We start from the raw sequence: 17162 nt of genomic DNA on the forward strand, positions 1-17162 counted from the left end.
TCTAACAGCAAATCAAAAACCAAGCCAAACCAAACCAAACAAGAAAACCCAGTAGCTGGTTATTTGGGTGGGATATAACATCTGGCCTCATCTGTACTGGGCAGAGCTACAGCTTTTGAGATTCCAGGATGACAACTCTAGATGCAGACAGACATTGCTATTCAGTCCCTGCAGCTCACCGTTGCTTTACGGAAATGGTAAGTCTGTGCAGCTCACCCAGATAGTACCAGGGAGTGGCCAACCCTCTCCCATCTCCCACCATCCAGGGGTGAAGAAGGAAACGCTCTGTCCTGTACACAAAGCTTTCCTCGCCTGGAATCCCACTCAATGGTGGGACTGCTTTTGCCTTTGGCCAGATGCAATTTTCCCCCCACACCTGGCATGGATCTAGAACTGAAATTATGCGATTTATTTCACCTTAATTCTATTATGAGGCATTTAGTCACAAATACCCCCAAAATGAAGCGATAATTTATCATCTTGCCCTGACTGAGCAACTCTCCTCAGTTGACATTCATGAATCCATAATGCCGGAAGGAGACTGGATGATTAAGTGTCCGATTAGAGAAAACAGATTAACCTGGCAAACGTAATAAATTTAGCTCATAAGCAGGATGGCTTTATAAACGCTCACGCTACCTCTCCTGTATAAAATCATACATACACCACCTCCTTCTGTGATGGCTCAATTGAAATGGCTGACGGATGCAAACAAACCCACGTCTATGTGTTTCCCCAGGGAAAGGTTCTGAAGGGCATAATGGATTCAGTTTATACCTAAATATGCATTCCTTTCCCCACAATGCCACTTGAAGGACCCAGGTGCTTCTGATGACTTCCGATGTGCTCTGTTTAGAAGGTGTCACGTGCGACCATGAGCTGCAGACCCCAGAAACCAATCCACATCCACGACCCTTATGGAAGCGGCTGCCTTGCAGAGATTTCCCTCATGTGGCCAACACTTCGAACCTAGCAGCTAACAAGCTTTTGTATGGTGTCTTTTGGTTGAAATCCTATGTCTACCAGTACACAAATCTAGACCATGAGTAGTTTTAGCAAAGTCCTGTGTTGCTCTCAGAAAAGCTCACGGAGCGCTCTGCCCATCCTTCCCTACTTAGCTGACTGGAGTTCCTGGGCACTCTGTCAAGCCAGGAGAAAGAGGATCCTCACCATCCCCAGCTCTATTTTTAACCTCAGTGGCTGTTTTTCTGAAGTCTTGGCCTGGCTAATCTGGCTGGCCTACAAAGGCAGGATCGCTGTGTCATGAGTCAGGAGTGAAGCTGAGAAAGGAACCTATTCTGTCTAGATCCAGGACTTTCCGGGGCAGGGAAAGGGAGGGAACTCTGCCTCTGGTTCTTAATGAAGGCCAGCTCCATCCCATCCCAAGCTAGGTAATTTCCCACTTGGGAAGGAAGCACCCTGAGGTCTAGGGATGGAGGATCCCCATTTGCCCTATCTCCTCCTCCTCCCCTCTCCCCAAACTTGAGTTGATTTTTGTCCAAGTAGCTAGTCAGTGTGTTTTGTTTGACCCCTGGGTTCTGGCCATTCTAAGAAGGACTATTTTGTGGGCACTCGAGCAGGACTGTATGAGTCACGGGCTTTTCTAAAGCAATAAATCTCCCACTCTTTGTTGAGTCAAAGATGGAGATGTTTCTTTGGGGTGCAGAGCAGAGGGGAAAAAAAAAACGTTTGGCCCATAAGGAATCCGTGTCCAGCTAGGACATAGTGTATTGTGTATCCATGAAGACTATACCTAAACATTTCTGGGCTCTGCACAAGACAAGTCATCCTTAAAACTGTAGTACCTAGCATGGCAGAGCCTATTACCACAAAAGTTTGTCTAAGAAAGGTCCCGGTTGCTGGGAGAAAGAAGCCAAGCAGGCACTGGGCTGGGACTGAGCTGTGAGCAGGCGATTCATGTCTGTTTCAGCCAGCTTGAGGGCTTCAGTGTCAGATGACCAGTCTCCAAGGTAGGGACTCCCCAAGCAGGCTGGGGACTAGCAGAGGAGATGGGGAGCCTCGACCTCTGGAGGGTGCCTAGGATTTGGAGGGGTCCATGTCTGCCTTGGGCACAGAGGTTCTGGGGGTGGGGTGGTGGTGGAGCCTGTTGTGTGCAAGGAGAATCCGGGGATCTCATTCCTGGGGCGTGCGTGGAGGATCTGGGTGGTGGGAAGGGCGTGGGTCTGGGCCGAGTTCCAAAGACCAGGGGTCGGCGCTAGGGACTCCGCGGTGCAGTCTGGCAGGCGCGCGCCAGGAACCGGCGGAGGGAGCAGAGGTGGCGCGGCGCGCGGACGCTGGCGTTGACTCAGCGGAGGGAGGCTGTGGTGGCCTTGGCTGTGGCCTTGGCCTTAGGGCGATGCGGATGGAGTCACCCAGGGTCTGCTAGCGGCACCGCAGCGAGCCCGTGGAGAACCCGGGAAGCCCATCACTGCCTCCAGGCACTAAGACAACCCAGCTTGAGCAGGGAGGTGCGTTGGGGAAGGGAATGGATGCCCTCTAGGCGTTAAGAGTCAACCTTGTTTCTATCCATCGCAAAGTTCAGAGGTGAAACAGCTGCTGACTAAAATCCAGCCTCCTCTTTTTTTATAAGTGGGAGCTGGGGAACAAGAGACCCTGCTTTCCAAGGCTGGGAAACTGTTGAGTGGCCGATCAGGTACTGGAAACTCAATCCCTGGGCAGAGCAGACTTTTCAGCTCACTGAAGTGACTACCAGTGTGACCACATTGTCCTAGATATTATCTTGGCATTTAGTACTATGACTATGACCCGTGTTCTGAAAGCCGTGAACAGGTCTCCAGTTCTTGGCTCCTGTATTCATTTAACATTTACTAGGCAGGTATTTGTGTCACTCTGTCTGCTAGGAACGGGATGCCTAGAGATAAACAAGAAACAGCCCTCTATCTGGGAAAGCAGAGAAGGTCCCCAGACACCAGTTACTGACGCAGGTTCAGGAAAATAGAGCTCCAGGGAACTCAGGAGGTGTCATTATGGCAGACAGAGAGATGGCAGGGTGAGGGAGTGAGCCAAGATCTTGGCAAGATTAAGATGGAGTCAGTACCAGGGAGCCTGAGGATCTGAGTGCAAGACACTCTAGACACACAGCGTCACAGAAGCCTTTCCTCTCGGCATAGCATGGCTGTGGATGGAAATGGGAACCTATCTAAATTGGATGGAGAGGCTCTTGGAGGCTGGGGAGCCGGTGATCAGTAATGAACATGTTTCACACTTCCAGGAGTATTTTTGGAGGGAGTCAGTGAAACACTCTCCTGGGTATCCTACAAGACCGACGGTCTTGTAGATGTGAATAGCACTCATGAAATGTCCCTATAACCATCTCAGTGTAGTACACTTATTTCTTTTGATGCCTCCCCAGATGCATCTGAGGTAGGGCAATAAACAGAGCAGTCCGTTTATGTAATTGAAAAATGAAATACTTGTACAATATTGAGTGCCTATGTTCATGCCAGCCTTCCTTGAGTACTACATGATTCTGTGCATGTGAACTGTGAGGTAAATCTTCATAGCTCTTTGCCTAATGTGTGGTTCTGGAAAGCACATAGATAGGTCTAGCATCACCTGGAAAGGCCTCCTGGGTCGAAGAGAAATACAGACTCCTGAGGAAGTATCCAGGAAGGCTTCATTTGTTTATTATATGAGCGTTTATATGAAGTATATATTTCTGTGCTTTGGAAACTTCTCCAACAGATGTCTAAGAAGAGGGAAAGACGCCATGACTTTTAGCTGCATCTCCTTTGATTAATTATTAATTACATTCAGTGGCATAATGGAGCATGACATTGGCGTAGGGAGATAGACTTGAAATTGAATCTCAGATGTGTCACTGCCTGTGTGACTTTAGACCAGGCATGAACTCAATTGGTCTCTACAATCAGCTTACAAAGTCACCACTTCAATCCTTGATGTGTCCATCCTGTGGCCACACCACCTTCCCTCCTGTCTCTGTCGTAACCCCCGAGAACACCATTTATCCACTACGTTCATTCTTTTGTCATTTCAAGAAGAGCATGGGGGAGAGTCACGAAGAACGTAACCTTCTGACATTGCTTTTGTTTGTTTGTTTGGTTTTGTTGTGGTTGTTTTTCATTCAGCATAATTCCCTGTTTTAGGTTTTTGTTGACAAGTATGAACTGTACACATCAAAAGTGTTATATTAATACACACGAGAAGGGTATACATTGGTTAAATTCAATTCAACCTTCCCTCCAGTGCCATTCCCAATCAGTACAGAACATTATTCAACTTTCAAACTTACTTTTTAAGTTTCTGCACGAGGAAGAATATGCAGCACTTGCCTTTCTGTGTCTGGCTTACTTCGTTTATTTGTTTTGTTAGAGACTGAGTTTTTTAGATTCTTTATATATCCTGTATGGCAGCCTCTCCTTGCCAAACATAGTTTGCAAATATTTTCTCCATCCTGTGGGCTGTCTTTTCATGCTGTTCGGTGTTTACTTTACTGTTTGGAAGGTTTTAGTTCTGTGTAACTGCACTTCGTTATAGTTGTTGTTTCCTATGCTTTGGGGAATCCCACCCAGAAAATCATTATCTCCGTCTAGGCCTTGAAATACCTCCCGTGTTTTCTTCTATAACTTCTACTCTGATATTCAGGTCCTTGGCCCACTTTGCATTAAGTTTTAGATAAGTGTTTGGCGATGGATATTCCTCAAGATCTGAGAGACATTCTTGGCAGTTATCTCATTGGATGGATTTTCTGTGCCTTTAATATTAATCTTTTCTGTTATTCTGACACACACACACACACACACACACACACACACACACACACACACAGTCTTCAAATTCACATACTGTTTCTTCCACCAAGTCTAGCTAGTTGTTGAGGCTTTCAGGGGTTATAATCTAATTGATTCAGTGACCTTCTTGTGTCCAAGATTTCAGCCTGCGTCTCTCTGCTGAATTCTCATTTCTACCCTACAGTGTCTGTCTAACTTCATTTAGCTGTTAATCTATATTCTTGAGGATCTCATTGAGATTTTTTTTAATAACCATTTTTTTGAGATTTTTTTTAATCCGTTTTAATTTCTTAGAAACCTGTTGCTAGAGAATTATTATGTTCTTTTAGGGAAATATCCTATTACCCCTTCTTCATATTGCTTGGGCTTCTACTTTGAGATTTGTGCATTTGCTGGGTCAGTGTCTCTACCACCTTTAAGGGGTGCCCTTAGTAAGTATCTTTCTTCCAAAGATGTGTCTTGGACGTTTGTCCTGTGATAGTGACTTTGATTCTAGGGGAGTACTGCAGTACAGTTTCCCTGTAACTTCTATGGCCATTGTCTATATGTTTGGCAGAGTCTCAGACCCATACTCTCCATGCACAGTGAGAGTGGAGATACTCCAGCAGTTTAGATAGGTGTGGTATTTTACAGCAGAGGGCATGGGGTCCTCAGTGTAGGGTTACTCCTATTCATTCCATGTTTCCATCCAACTATTCTGCTACTGGCAAGGGCCTCTACTTGTGGTGAACAGGACTGGGACCTACTGTACCACTTAGGGTGGTCAGGACTCTTGTAGTGGGACCCACTGTACTCCTATGGGGGTAATTTTGCCCAGTCCCAGTGGCATTCAATTCAGAATGGACCATAAGGCAGACAGCAGTAAGAACTCCAGTTTTTCTCTTTGCTGCTTCAATGACTATTCCTGCCAATGAGTGGGTCCGGGGGCAGAGATGAGTACACTTCTCTCAGCAGGTTCTGTTCAGCAGTCTATGGCTGAGGTAGGACCTGGCCTCATGGAGTTGTCCAGGGCCCTCCTAGAAAGCCCCCTATATGCCTGAGAATCATGGAGGCCTTCTCCCTACCTTATTCATAACAGGCTCCTGAATACAGGTCTTGGGGAAAGGGCTGTGGGAACCATGTGTCAGTCCTGACACTGGCCCTAGTCCACATGTGGTTAACTATATTCTGGGTCTCAGGGAGCAAGTGCGTTGGTCTCCTGGTATTCAGAGGCAATACTTCCAATCCCCTAGCACCGAAGCCCTACAGAGCAGGACATCCCACAGATTAGGCACAGTTACCCTGTTGTGCCTTGGTCGGTTCAAGAGTCAGTCATCTGCCGAGCCAATGCTAGGGTGTGTTTGTGTAATACGAGAGATTGGTGTGCAGGGATTTTTGATGTCAAGATGGGCGCTTGTCACCATACCCCTGAACCTTCCCTGGGAAAGAGCCCTTTCCCAAAGCCAGGCTTTGCAGAATTCTACTCTACTGTGCAGAGTTCAGGTTACTAATCTAAATGGTCAGTGAGCTGACTATCCAGTAGCTAGGACTGTCACCACCCACATGGATGGAGCGTGGTGGAACTCTCCCTTTCAGCTCACTCCTCCCAAAGGAAGACTGGTTCCTTTCTATTGTAGAGCTGGGGTGGCAGATGCTGGGGTGGTATTTTGCTTCTCTTGCTATGGTCCCAGGTCTCTAAATTTTACTGGGCTGTGGTCTCTGTTGGGAGGATCCACAGTGCTTTCTCTTCGCCATCGGCCTTTAATGCAGCTCTGCACAGATCTCTCTGGTTGTTCTTTGTAAAAGGGAAGTGGATACTGGGCGCTTCCTTTTATTCTATTTATTTTTAAAGATTTACTTATTTTATGTTCATTGGTATTTTGTCTGTGTGATGGGGTTGGGTCCCTTGGTACTGGAGTTACAGACAGTTGTGACTGCCGTGGGGTACTGGGAATTGAACTCTGGACCTCTGGAAGAGGACTCTTAACCACTGATGCAACTCTGTGAAGCCCCCTTAATTTTTTTAAATAAAAAACTCTTACTTTTAGAAAGAGTTATTAATTTACTTGTTAAAAAAGTGTGACTCTGTGTGTGCACCTATGTGAGTTTGTGTGCCTGTAGAGACCAAAGAGGCAAAGATGCTCTGGAACTGGAGTTACAGATGTTCAGGGACCAAACCCAGGCCCTTTGCAAGAGCATTGAGTGCTCTTAACCACCGAGCTATTTCACCCTCCGTGTGTGTTGAGCACATCTACTCAGCTATCTTGAACACTGAGAGAGTGCTGGTATTTGTTGCCATTCTCCCATTGAAGGTCGGCCGAATTATTTGAAATAAAGGAATAAAGGAATAAAGTCATATGTTTGAGAGTAAATATAAGTACTCTGCCAACTCAATACTAAGGCTTTTCCCCCTATTTTACCCATATTCATGTGTGTTTGTGCGTGTACATGTATGTGTGTGTTTCTTTGTGTGTATGTATGTGTGAAGTATTGTGTATGTATGTGTGTATCTCTCTGTGTGTCTCTGTGTCTCTGTCTCTGTCTCTCTGTCTCTCTGTCTCTCTGTCTCTCTGTCTCTCTGTCTCTCTCTCTCTCTCTCTCTCNTCTCTCTCTCTCTCTCTCTCTCTCTCTCTCTCTCTCTCTCTCTCTCTCTCTCTCTCTCTCTCTCTCTCTCTCTCATGTCTACTGGTGATATTTGGATATTTTTCCACTGGAGATACTCAATTACCCTAGCTCCAATAGTTGAAAATCTGTTGTGAGATGACATATGACTCTCATTTGCTGAAATTATTTTCAGAGTTCACTTTTCTTTATCTTAAGAAACAACGGCTTTGCACTAGGACCTGATGGCTGTTATTTAAGCTATACTTCTAGAAGTTCTGGGATTCCAGAAGCCCCATTTAGGGAAGGGTGAACCAGAGAGTTTCTGAGGTTCCCTTTTGTAGCAATTTGCTAGGATACATAAGAGGTCAGTGTGAGAAGCCACACTTCCCCTTACATGTTGACATGGAGGTCTCGCTTAGGCTCTGGGAGTTATTCACTGGGCATGCTTATCATCCTACCATTTGTTAAAATAAACCATAATAAGCTTTGCGTGGCTGATTCACTTACACTTTGTGTGTCATGTTTCAGACTACATGCCAGAGACTGAAGTGTGTTACTTATTAAATCTTTACAGTGAGACCACCCATTCCATAATGTCATACATCTTGTCTCAAAGGCACAACAGGGACCAAATCACACATACAACATGGTCCGATCTAAAGATTTATAGAAAACAATACTATCTTATTATCCACTTGAATAGTTTTTTCAAGGTATTCAGAGATTATTTTTCAAAATATTCATAAGAGCTTGTAATTCACAAGGAATGCTTTCAATAACTTTGTGAGATAAACAGCCCAGCCTACATTATTATGCCTGTCTTAACTGTTGTTGCTTGGTTTTCTGCTAGTGAACAAAATGTGAACATCCATATTAAGAAAAACTCTAACGTATTTGGGAGGATGGTTAGACTTAATGTGTTTATATAATTGGTTTGTAGTTATTTTTCAACAGAGGACAGCTTACATTTGGCTGCATTTCTGTGACAGTGTAATGAATGAAGATTTTGACAGACAACATGCAACTATTCAGGGAAACACCCTTTCAGTATTAACAATTGGTTTTTAAGAAAGACTTCTATAGTGCCAAGAAAGTAAGGATAACTGTATTCCCATGTCCTTAGCCTATGCTATTATGTGAGTGAGTTGGAAGTTTCTAGCATTTGTATTTCATTGCTAGGGAGTCTATAGAGTTGCAAGACAGCAAGATGGTGAGTAACATCATTGTCAACTAAAGACTCAGCATGTGTACAGTCCTTAATCTTCCTTTGATTGAGGAGATGCATGTGACTTCCTCTTGCTGACTTATTCTATTTCTGTGACTACACAGAAACTGTAACCTCTGCAAGACCAGCTGTCAGAAACATATGTGCTTTCTAAAGGGTGTTGATTGAGAAGGAGAAAATGTTGCCACCTTGGAAATTCCAGGTCACATTCATCAGTGCAGTGAGCTTACCCATCTTGCACCTTGTCTGCTTCACTGTTTCTGGAATCATAGTAAGGGATGGGGTGGGGCTGGTTGTCATAGTTACAGGGACAAAAGACATCAGAGTCGTAGCAGGTAGAAGCCAGAGTCTTAAACATGCTGCAGTACAGAGCACATTCTGAACTTGGAAGAAGCGTTCCAGAGCCTGCATTGCACCTGAACGTCTGACTTGATACCCATCTGGCTTGTAGCCTGTCTTTCCTTAAAATAAAGTGGCAGAGTGAGATTCGTGGTACAAGATATTTCTTACATGTTTTAATGTTCACAGTGTTCAGCATCCACCCACACTTCTGCTTCTTAGTTGTACTGCACATCACACAGTCTCAAAGAATTCTGATCTTAGACTCTGGACCCCTGACTACTTCCCACTATGGAAGCAACAGTGGACTGATCCTTTTTAGCTGTATTTTTTAGAACATTTGCATAGTAAGACAAACATACATTTGCTTTCCCTTTATTTCTCCTCCCTGTTCCATACAAGGGGTATTTTGAAACTTAATTATTACTGAAATTTTGTACAGAAGGAAGTTCTACGAGCCAATTCTAGATTTAAAGAACAGGTGTCATAAGCACCACTGTAGAGAATTTTGCAAGAGTTTCTCCTCCTCCCTTTGCTGCTAACATACACACAAACATCCGAAGAAAGCATTGTGAGTCTGAGTCATTACCAGAGGTCATCTCAGTAATTTCTTTGTTCCTCTGATAATGTGGAACCAACCCTTGCTCAGACACTCATTCTGTGAGTTGTAACAGCAAGCTTATCTCCATGCCTGTCCTTGCAGATGGCGGTTAATGATGGCTTCAGTCTGACCTATCCGCACAACCCACACCCAGGAGACTTGATTGAAGTGTTCCGTCCTTGCTATCAGCACTGGGCACTGTACTTGGGTGATGGCTATGTTATCAATATTGCACCTCTAGGTAAGATTTGTTTCCAGGGGCCCCTGAGAGCTTTTAAGTTGTTTTGTATTTAGAAGCAATCACAGATAAGATCATAAAGTAGATAAAATGCGGAAACTAAATCCTACTAATTTAGAAAATGATATTCAAAGACCAAAGCATCATTTCAAGGATTCCACAGACATCAAAATTAAAATCTCTAAAAAATTCCTAACTACAAATAAATGATTACTTGAGGGAGGCATTCACCCCAAACATGACTAGGCTCTGTGTCCTTATGTCTCACACAAGTGGGTGATTTCAGTTAATTCAGCAACTACTCATAGGTTGTGTAGTATGTGATGAATACCTCTCTAGGTGTTGCGGCTACCCAGCTATATAGATATCTACACAGTGGTACTTATATGTTCACAGACAGTGGGAGAGAAGAAGAGCAAATTATCAGACATGTTAGGAAAGATGTAGAAAATCCAAGTGAGGAACGTGGCCTGTGAAGCCCTGGATTTAGGAAGAAAGGAGCGGGGAAAGGGATTGAGGGGTATGCTACAATTAGGACAGTTCTGCAAGGAAGCAGCATCAGAAGATGTGAGAAAACTAGTTCCATTGTCCCTGGGACACTGGTGCCTCAGAGAAGAGGCAGAAAAAACCAAGAACACAAACCACAAAGTGGGAAGTTAAAAACAGTTGACTAAAGAATAGAACAGACATTTCAACTTTATGTCCTCCATTATAGATTGAGACACTGACTGACTTCTTACACATCTCTTTAGCAAAGGATAGAATGATAGCGCGCAGTGTGGGCAGAGACAGGGGAACTTGGTACACGGAGATGGTTGGTGGAAATAGAAACTGATAATGCCATTCACAAAACCAGTTTCACAGTATGTGTTAAGTGTTTTTCAAAGATTTCTTATACTCTACATCTAATTTTACTTCCAGAAATCTGGGGAAACATTTAAAAATGTAGACAAATTTCATGTCTAATGAATTTTAAGAAAACGAGACAATGGCTTAATTTTCAACAGGGGGCTGGTTAAGCACATTATGACTTAGCAACTAGGTATGAGGTATTTGTGTCTGTTAGAATCCTTGAGTTGTATATCACAGAAATAAAGCTAACACTAGCTTAAGCAAACAATCAAAAAAGGACAAGTCCACGGCTTACATGTCATCACATCAGGACCTTCAGACTCACACGTGTCTTCTCTCTCCTGCCTGTTGTTATCATTCTTTGACTGTGGAAAGAAACAGGAACAGTTCACAAGCTGAGGCTCCATTCTTACAGTTCAATGACTCAACAGGAAAGAGCTAATCTGCTCTCTCTGTGTTGGAGTTTAGAAATCATGGAGAATGACTCTAAATTGGCCCATTGTGAGCCACAACTCCATTTCTGAAGAATAAGATGTAATACAGTGATTGGCTCTGGCAGGCATTGTGAGGAAGAAATAGGCAATGGTGGAACTATAATAAGATAAAGCAACTATAATAGCAATTTTAAAAACATACTTTTAGACATGTTTAACTATTTGGGAGATGGTGTTAATATAATATTTTAAAATGTCTAAAATGCAATATGTGACATAAACTTCACTTAAAAGAAGAGCTACATATATCAATGTATACAACATCTGTTCCTGTGTACTTCCAGTGTCTATAATATAACCTGATGAATGTTGATGCTCTGCTGAAGAGACCGAGATAGAAGAGGAATGGAAAACGATTTCGAACTAAGTCAAAACTGAAAGAGACGCTTACCTGGCAGTTTATGTAGAGCCCCTTCCTCCTAGTAGTTACAGGAATATGATATGCATAGGAGGTAGGCACAAGTGGAGAAAGAGCAGGTCCCGGAATATGCCAAGCCACAAGGAGTCATGGTACTGACATAACGGGCCCAGATACAAAGGGTCCTGGCCATCTAGGCAATGATTACCAGTAGAGGTATCTCAGGCAAAGAGGAGACTCAAAGGATTGTTCAGGCAGGGGAAACATAGAATGGGGCACTATCTGTGTTCTGCCTACTGAAGTTAGCTTCAGGTTTGTGACATTAGTTTGCTGGCCAGAAGAAATGACAGGAAAAAAAAAACAAGATCTTCCAGCAGGAAATGTGGGCTTACATTAAAGCCCAGGGAAGAGCAAGTGTATGGAGAAGAAAGAAGTACAGAGACGCGGTAGAATCGGAGCACACCACTCCTAACCCCTAAGACATCCATTTGGAAGAGTTCAGATGCTACGAAGGAACAGGCACAATAGAATAATTGGTCAATAATCTTAATCCTACCTTGTTAGAAATGTATGCAAAAAAAATCTCTCATATTACCAATCATTAAAGGTCTTACTTCCCAAGAACAGGCAGAGAATTTCACGCAACTTGTATTCTCACTCATATGTAATTGAGAACACACAGTGCGTGGATGAGATCAAGCACTTTTTAGTTTACCGCCTAAGGAGAAGAGGGCAGTGGAAGTTCCCCCGGCACCTCTAGCATTCATTCCTAGATGACATTGGTACTCTGTGGACCAGATCGCTAAGCCCTACTAACCAGCGTTCTCATTACAGATGGCATTTGCTCATCATTTACAAGTGCCAAGTCTGTGTTCAGCACAAAGGCCTTGGTCAAAATGCAGCTTCTGAAGGATGTTGTGGGAAATGACACATACAGAATAAATAACAAGTACGACACCACATACCCTCCTCTTCCTGTAGAGGAAGTGATACAACGGTCAGAGTTCGCTATTGGGCAGGAAGTAGCCTATGACTTGCTGGTCAACAACTGTGAGCATTTTGTAACCTTGCTGCGCTATGGAGAAGGAGTGTCCGAGCAGGTGAGTTTCCTTTTAAAGGTTCAATAAGTTTCTCACGTTGAAAAAAAATCCTATCTGTCATGATAAAGGTCATACACTTCAACCAAAATGCAAATAACAAGAAAAGTTGTAAACACCAAAGGGCAGAGAAGGAGGCTATTAAAAATATAGTAAGTTAGAGATCAAACAGACTAAGACTTGGACATCTTGAAATCTGGGCTGGAAGGGGGCGTGAGGTAGCATCAAGTCCATAGCTTCCTGTCAGTCTTACTAACCCCACTAGTCACAGTTTTCAGTACTCCCTCCATTCAATTCAGCAACCTCAAAACAACCATGCCATGTACTGAAAATAAGGGAGCAGAAAAGGAAGACAAATGGATTACTTAGTAGATTATTTCCCAGGGAATAGTGGCCAACCAATGACATGCTTTGAAGGGTGGGTAAATGTTTCCTATTTCTTTACAATGAGACTTTTCAATGAAATGCTGTGATATTTAATTCCCTGGGCTTCTAAATGACTTTTTATGTTTGGACTGACTTCAGTGTATCTAATTCTTGTAATAGTGCAATCTTGTAGATCTCCAGTACTATTTTGCAGTGTTATAGTGGATTCCCAACAAAGTGAATATTTACCTGACTTGTCTTTACCTTGCCTGTCTTCAGGCCAGGGTGGCTCCGTCTCTAAGGACTTAACCCAAAAATTATTAAGGCAATGTAAGAGAATAAAATTGTTAGAAAAAGAGGTCCTGTTTGTACAAAAGTTTTAATTTTTAAACTTAAAAATTCTAGATAGTTTATTGTTTTTTTTTTGTTGTTTTTGTTTTTTTAGGAGGGAACTCATTGGCAATGTGCTCCCATCAGGAAGTACATTAACAGTGGATGTTCATACACACACACACACACACACACACACACACACACACACACTGCCACAACACAGAGGCTACACACAAATTGTTCTTTTACTTTAGGTTGAAAGCTAGTGCATTGGTAAGAAATGTGTTCTATCTGCATAATTGGTAATTATCCAGCAAAGTAGCATGTTATTTACAGCCTCATTTAAAAAAAGCATCTGTTGTGCTTTGGATATATAGTGTCCCGCCAAAGTCTTACATGGCATGTTCCTCAGCTGGTGGCTGTTTGTCTGATATAGCTGGATTATGGGATCTTTGGTAATAATTAAGTTGTTCACTGCATTAGCAAATACTATTTATTCATTTAATTTCTGCAAATGGGGGGACAGTGGTCAAAGAAATATAAACTTCTGTTATATCAAATAAATCACTTTGCATATCTATTCTCTAACATAGTATTTATGACTTACAAGCCTGTGCTTTTATTATAAGTTCATTGCTCACTTTTATTTGTATCAAGAAGGCAGCTCTTCGGGTTAGATACTCTTATAGCGATAACGAAGCCTAAAGAGATCAATCAACCGATCAATCAACCAACTAACCAACTAAAACTCAGAACCAAAACAACAGCAGAATCAATGAAAGTGGTTAGAAGAAACCTGAGGAGGTGGTAGATACATGTGTGGTATTGGTTAGAATGGAATTTTACGGATGTAAGCCCACCTCCAAATAGATCAACTTGCACATATTAAATACTTACAGCCTTTTGCTTGCTGATAATACTTCAGTAATGTGAACGTTTGGTTGAGTAAGAACAGATTACAACCTTCTCGCTTTGAATTTCTTCTGAGATTTACTATCTTTTTGCTTTTCATAGGAAGACTCAAAACCCATGGCGGGGGGGGGGGGGAATCATTTCCTCAACCAATAGTGGAGCCAGTCTCTAACAGATACTGGGGAGAATGGTACATAAGCCTGCTTCGTAAACTTGTAAATGCATTTTTGAAAGTGGCTATTTTTCTTTATTTCCAGCCAGCTTACAAATGAATGAGACTATTGTTTATTTAATACAGCTATACCACACAATACCTGGGCATTCACTGCTCTATTCTAATCCTAGCCCAAATACCTGAGATACTTGCATTTCTCCTTGGCTTCTGGCCTTGCTCTTTATTATTCTTGGGAATTTTATGTACACAGCACATCTTTACCTCTTTGTTTGTCTGTCTGTCTGTCTGTCTGTCTGTTTTTGATATGCATAAGTCAAGACCTCACCCTGGCCTCAGGTGGCAGTTCAGGCTACTCACATCAGGCTGTTCCTTACTCGAGTTTCCAGTCCCTTCTCTCTTCATTGTTTACAAACCCTTCCGCTTCTCTTTCTCTCCAACTTGCTACATACTTGTTGATTGTAGTGTCATCAAGTGTGTCTCTGGGTGTCTCTCACCTTTTGATATTCTCAGTGAATAATTTAGGTAGGGATCACTGAACATTATAGGTAACATAAGCAGAAAACTACCAAATAAGTAAAAGTAAAATTATAGAAGAAAATAGGATTTGTAGGGTAAGGTCAGGCTGTCTGCCTGATCATTCTCTCCACCGGAAATATTTTTGAGGGATTAGAAAGGGACAAAGTTCTAGGGTCATTCTGTTGTAATGACCAGAAACATCTTGAGAAAGAGTTACCTTATAGATTGCAGTCCATCATTGGACATCCAAGCAGAAGGCCAAGAAGGTACTACCTGGAGACAGTTCTGCCTGCTATTGTATACATTATCTCTTTTCAAGGAACTCCCTTTGTCTTAGTTAGGGTTTTACTGCTGTGAACAGACACCATGACCAAAGCAACTCATTGACAACATTTAGTTGGGGCTGGCTTACAGGTTCAGAGGCTCAGTCCATTATCATCAAGGTGGGAGCATGGCAGCATCAAGGCAGGCATGGTGCAAGCAGAGCTGAGAGTTCTACATCTTCATTGGAAGGCTGTTAGGAAAAGACTTGTTTTCTGGCAGCTAGGATGAGAGTTTTAAAGCCAAAGCCTACAGTGGGACACCTAGTCCAACAAGGCCACACCTCCAAAGAAAGCTACTCCCTGGCTAAGCATACTCAAACTACCACACTCTTCACATCCAAGAAATACAGCAAGGGCAAACTTCTTGATTTCTGGCTCCTGGGCTGGTTTATACTTAGCTAGCTTTCTTATGCACCCCTGGACCAGCTGCTCAGGGAATAGAACTATTCACAGTGGGCTAGGCCCTCCTCTATCAATACGTACAACAATACCCTCCTCTATCAACATGCCTACAGGGAGATCGTTCAACTGATACTCCCTTCTCTTCTAAGCTGTGCCAGGTTGGTGGTTAAAGCTGACTAGGAAAGGAAAGGAGTCACAGGTGTAGACCTATTCCCTTCTGACTGCAAGCTCACATAATGAAGTGAACACATGCTGTAAATGTATGGAGCAAATGCTCCTTCAACATGCCTCTGTCTTGCCAGTTTGCAACAAGGAAGCAGCAGTGAGGGAGACAGTACAACATTTCAGAAATATGTAGGTAGAGGCTCCACAGTACAAGCTTATGAGTTATACAGAGGGCGCTAGCAACTGTGACCTTGGTTAGGTTAAACCAGTCCCCAGATATCTGACCAAAAAAAAAAAAAATGTTTGCTTTATTTGAAAACCATGGCTCTTGAATCCCAGAGACTTAACGTTGTCTTCTGCATCTGTGATGACTCCAATATCCGAATACGTCTTTTCAGTCATAACACTGCTCTCAGACCCGTGAGGATGCAAGGCAAATATTAGCTGAGTGCCATGAAAACCATGAATTTCTTTAGCTACCCTCATCACGATGATGATTAATAATCTAATGGCTATGAACGTCTGAACTCCTTTATGGACAATTGAGTTTGAGAATGGCTTACTCTGTCTATATGAAAACCAGTTTGACATGATAGTTGGCTAATATTGACTCTTCTTAACTCGTACTGACTCGGTTTCCTGTGACAAAACATTGTCTACAAGCAACTTAAGGGTTAGAGTTATGGTTGATGTTAGGTAAATAGAATGTTTATTTCACCTTGCAGGAGACATCTCATCATTGCAAGAAGCTAGGTCATACAGGTTCTGAGTCAGAAACCACAGAGGAGCGCTGTTTGGTGGCTTTGCTGTCCATGGTTCATTTGCCTTGCTTTCCTTTACAATCATTAACCGAGATCCCATACCCCCATATGTCCACAGGGCAAGTTGATGAAGGCAATTCCTCAGTTGATGTCCCCTTTTCTCAGGTGACAAAACTTTCCTCCCCCCCCCATTTTTATTAGTTATTTACTTCATTTACATTTCAAACGCTATCCCCAAAGTCCCCTATACCCTCCCTCCTGCTCCCCTACCCACCCATTCCCCCTTGTTGGCCCTGGTGTTTCCTTGTACTGGGGCATATAAAGTTTGCAAGACCAAGGGGCCTCTCTTCCCAATGATGGCTGATTAGGCCATCTTTTGCTACATATGCAGCTAGAGACACAAGCTCTGGAGGTACTGGTTAGTTCATATTGTTGTTCCACCTATAGGGTTGCAGACCGCTTCAGTTCCTTGGGTACTTTCTCTAGCTGCTCTATTGGGGGACCTGTGTTCCATCTGATAGCTAACTGTGGGCATCCACTTCTGTTTTTGCCAGGCACTGGCATAGCCTCATAAGAGACAGCTATATCAGGGTCCTTTCAGCAAAATTTTGCTGGCATATGCAATAGTGTCTGCATTTGGTGGCTGATTA

The 17162-nt window shown here is 43.0% G+C and overlaps 1 protein-coding gene across 2 annotated transcripts in view; it reads left to right on the plus strand.

The window, feature by feature from the left end:
• The first annotated feature begins 1857 nt into the window (after window positions 1-1857).
• Window positions 1858-17162, plus strand: part of Plaat1 (phospholipase A and acyltransferase 1) — a 21502-nt gene continuing 6197 nt past the window's right edge. The window contains exons 1-3 of one of the 2 annotated variants that reach the window (XM_021209934.2): window positions 1858-1970; window positions 9623-9761; window positions 12297-12562. In XM_021209934.2, coding sequence (XP_021065593.1) covers window positions 9623-9761; window positions 12297-12562 — 405 coding nt within the window. In that variant the 5' untranslated portion in view covers window positions 1858-1970. Of the gene's footprint in view, window positions 1971-2273; window positions 2469-9622; window positions 9762-12296; window positions 12563-17162 lie in introns of those variants that run through there. The other variant, XM_021209935.2, reaches the window with a different exon arrangement.

Source organism: Mus pahari, chromosome 12 (genome assembly GCF_900095145.1).
Source record: "Mus pahari chromosome 12, PAHARI_EIJ_v1.1, whole genome shotgun sequence".
Taxonomy (NCBI): Eukaryota; Metazoa; Chordata; class Mammalia; order Rodentia; family Muridae; genus Mus; species Mus pahari.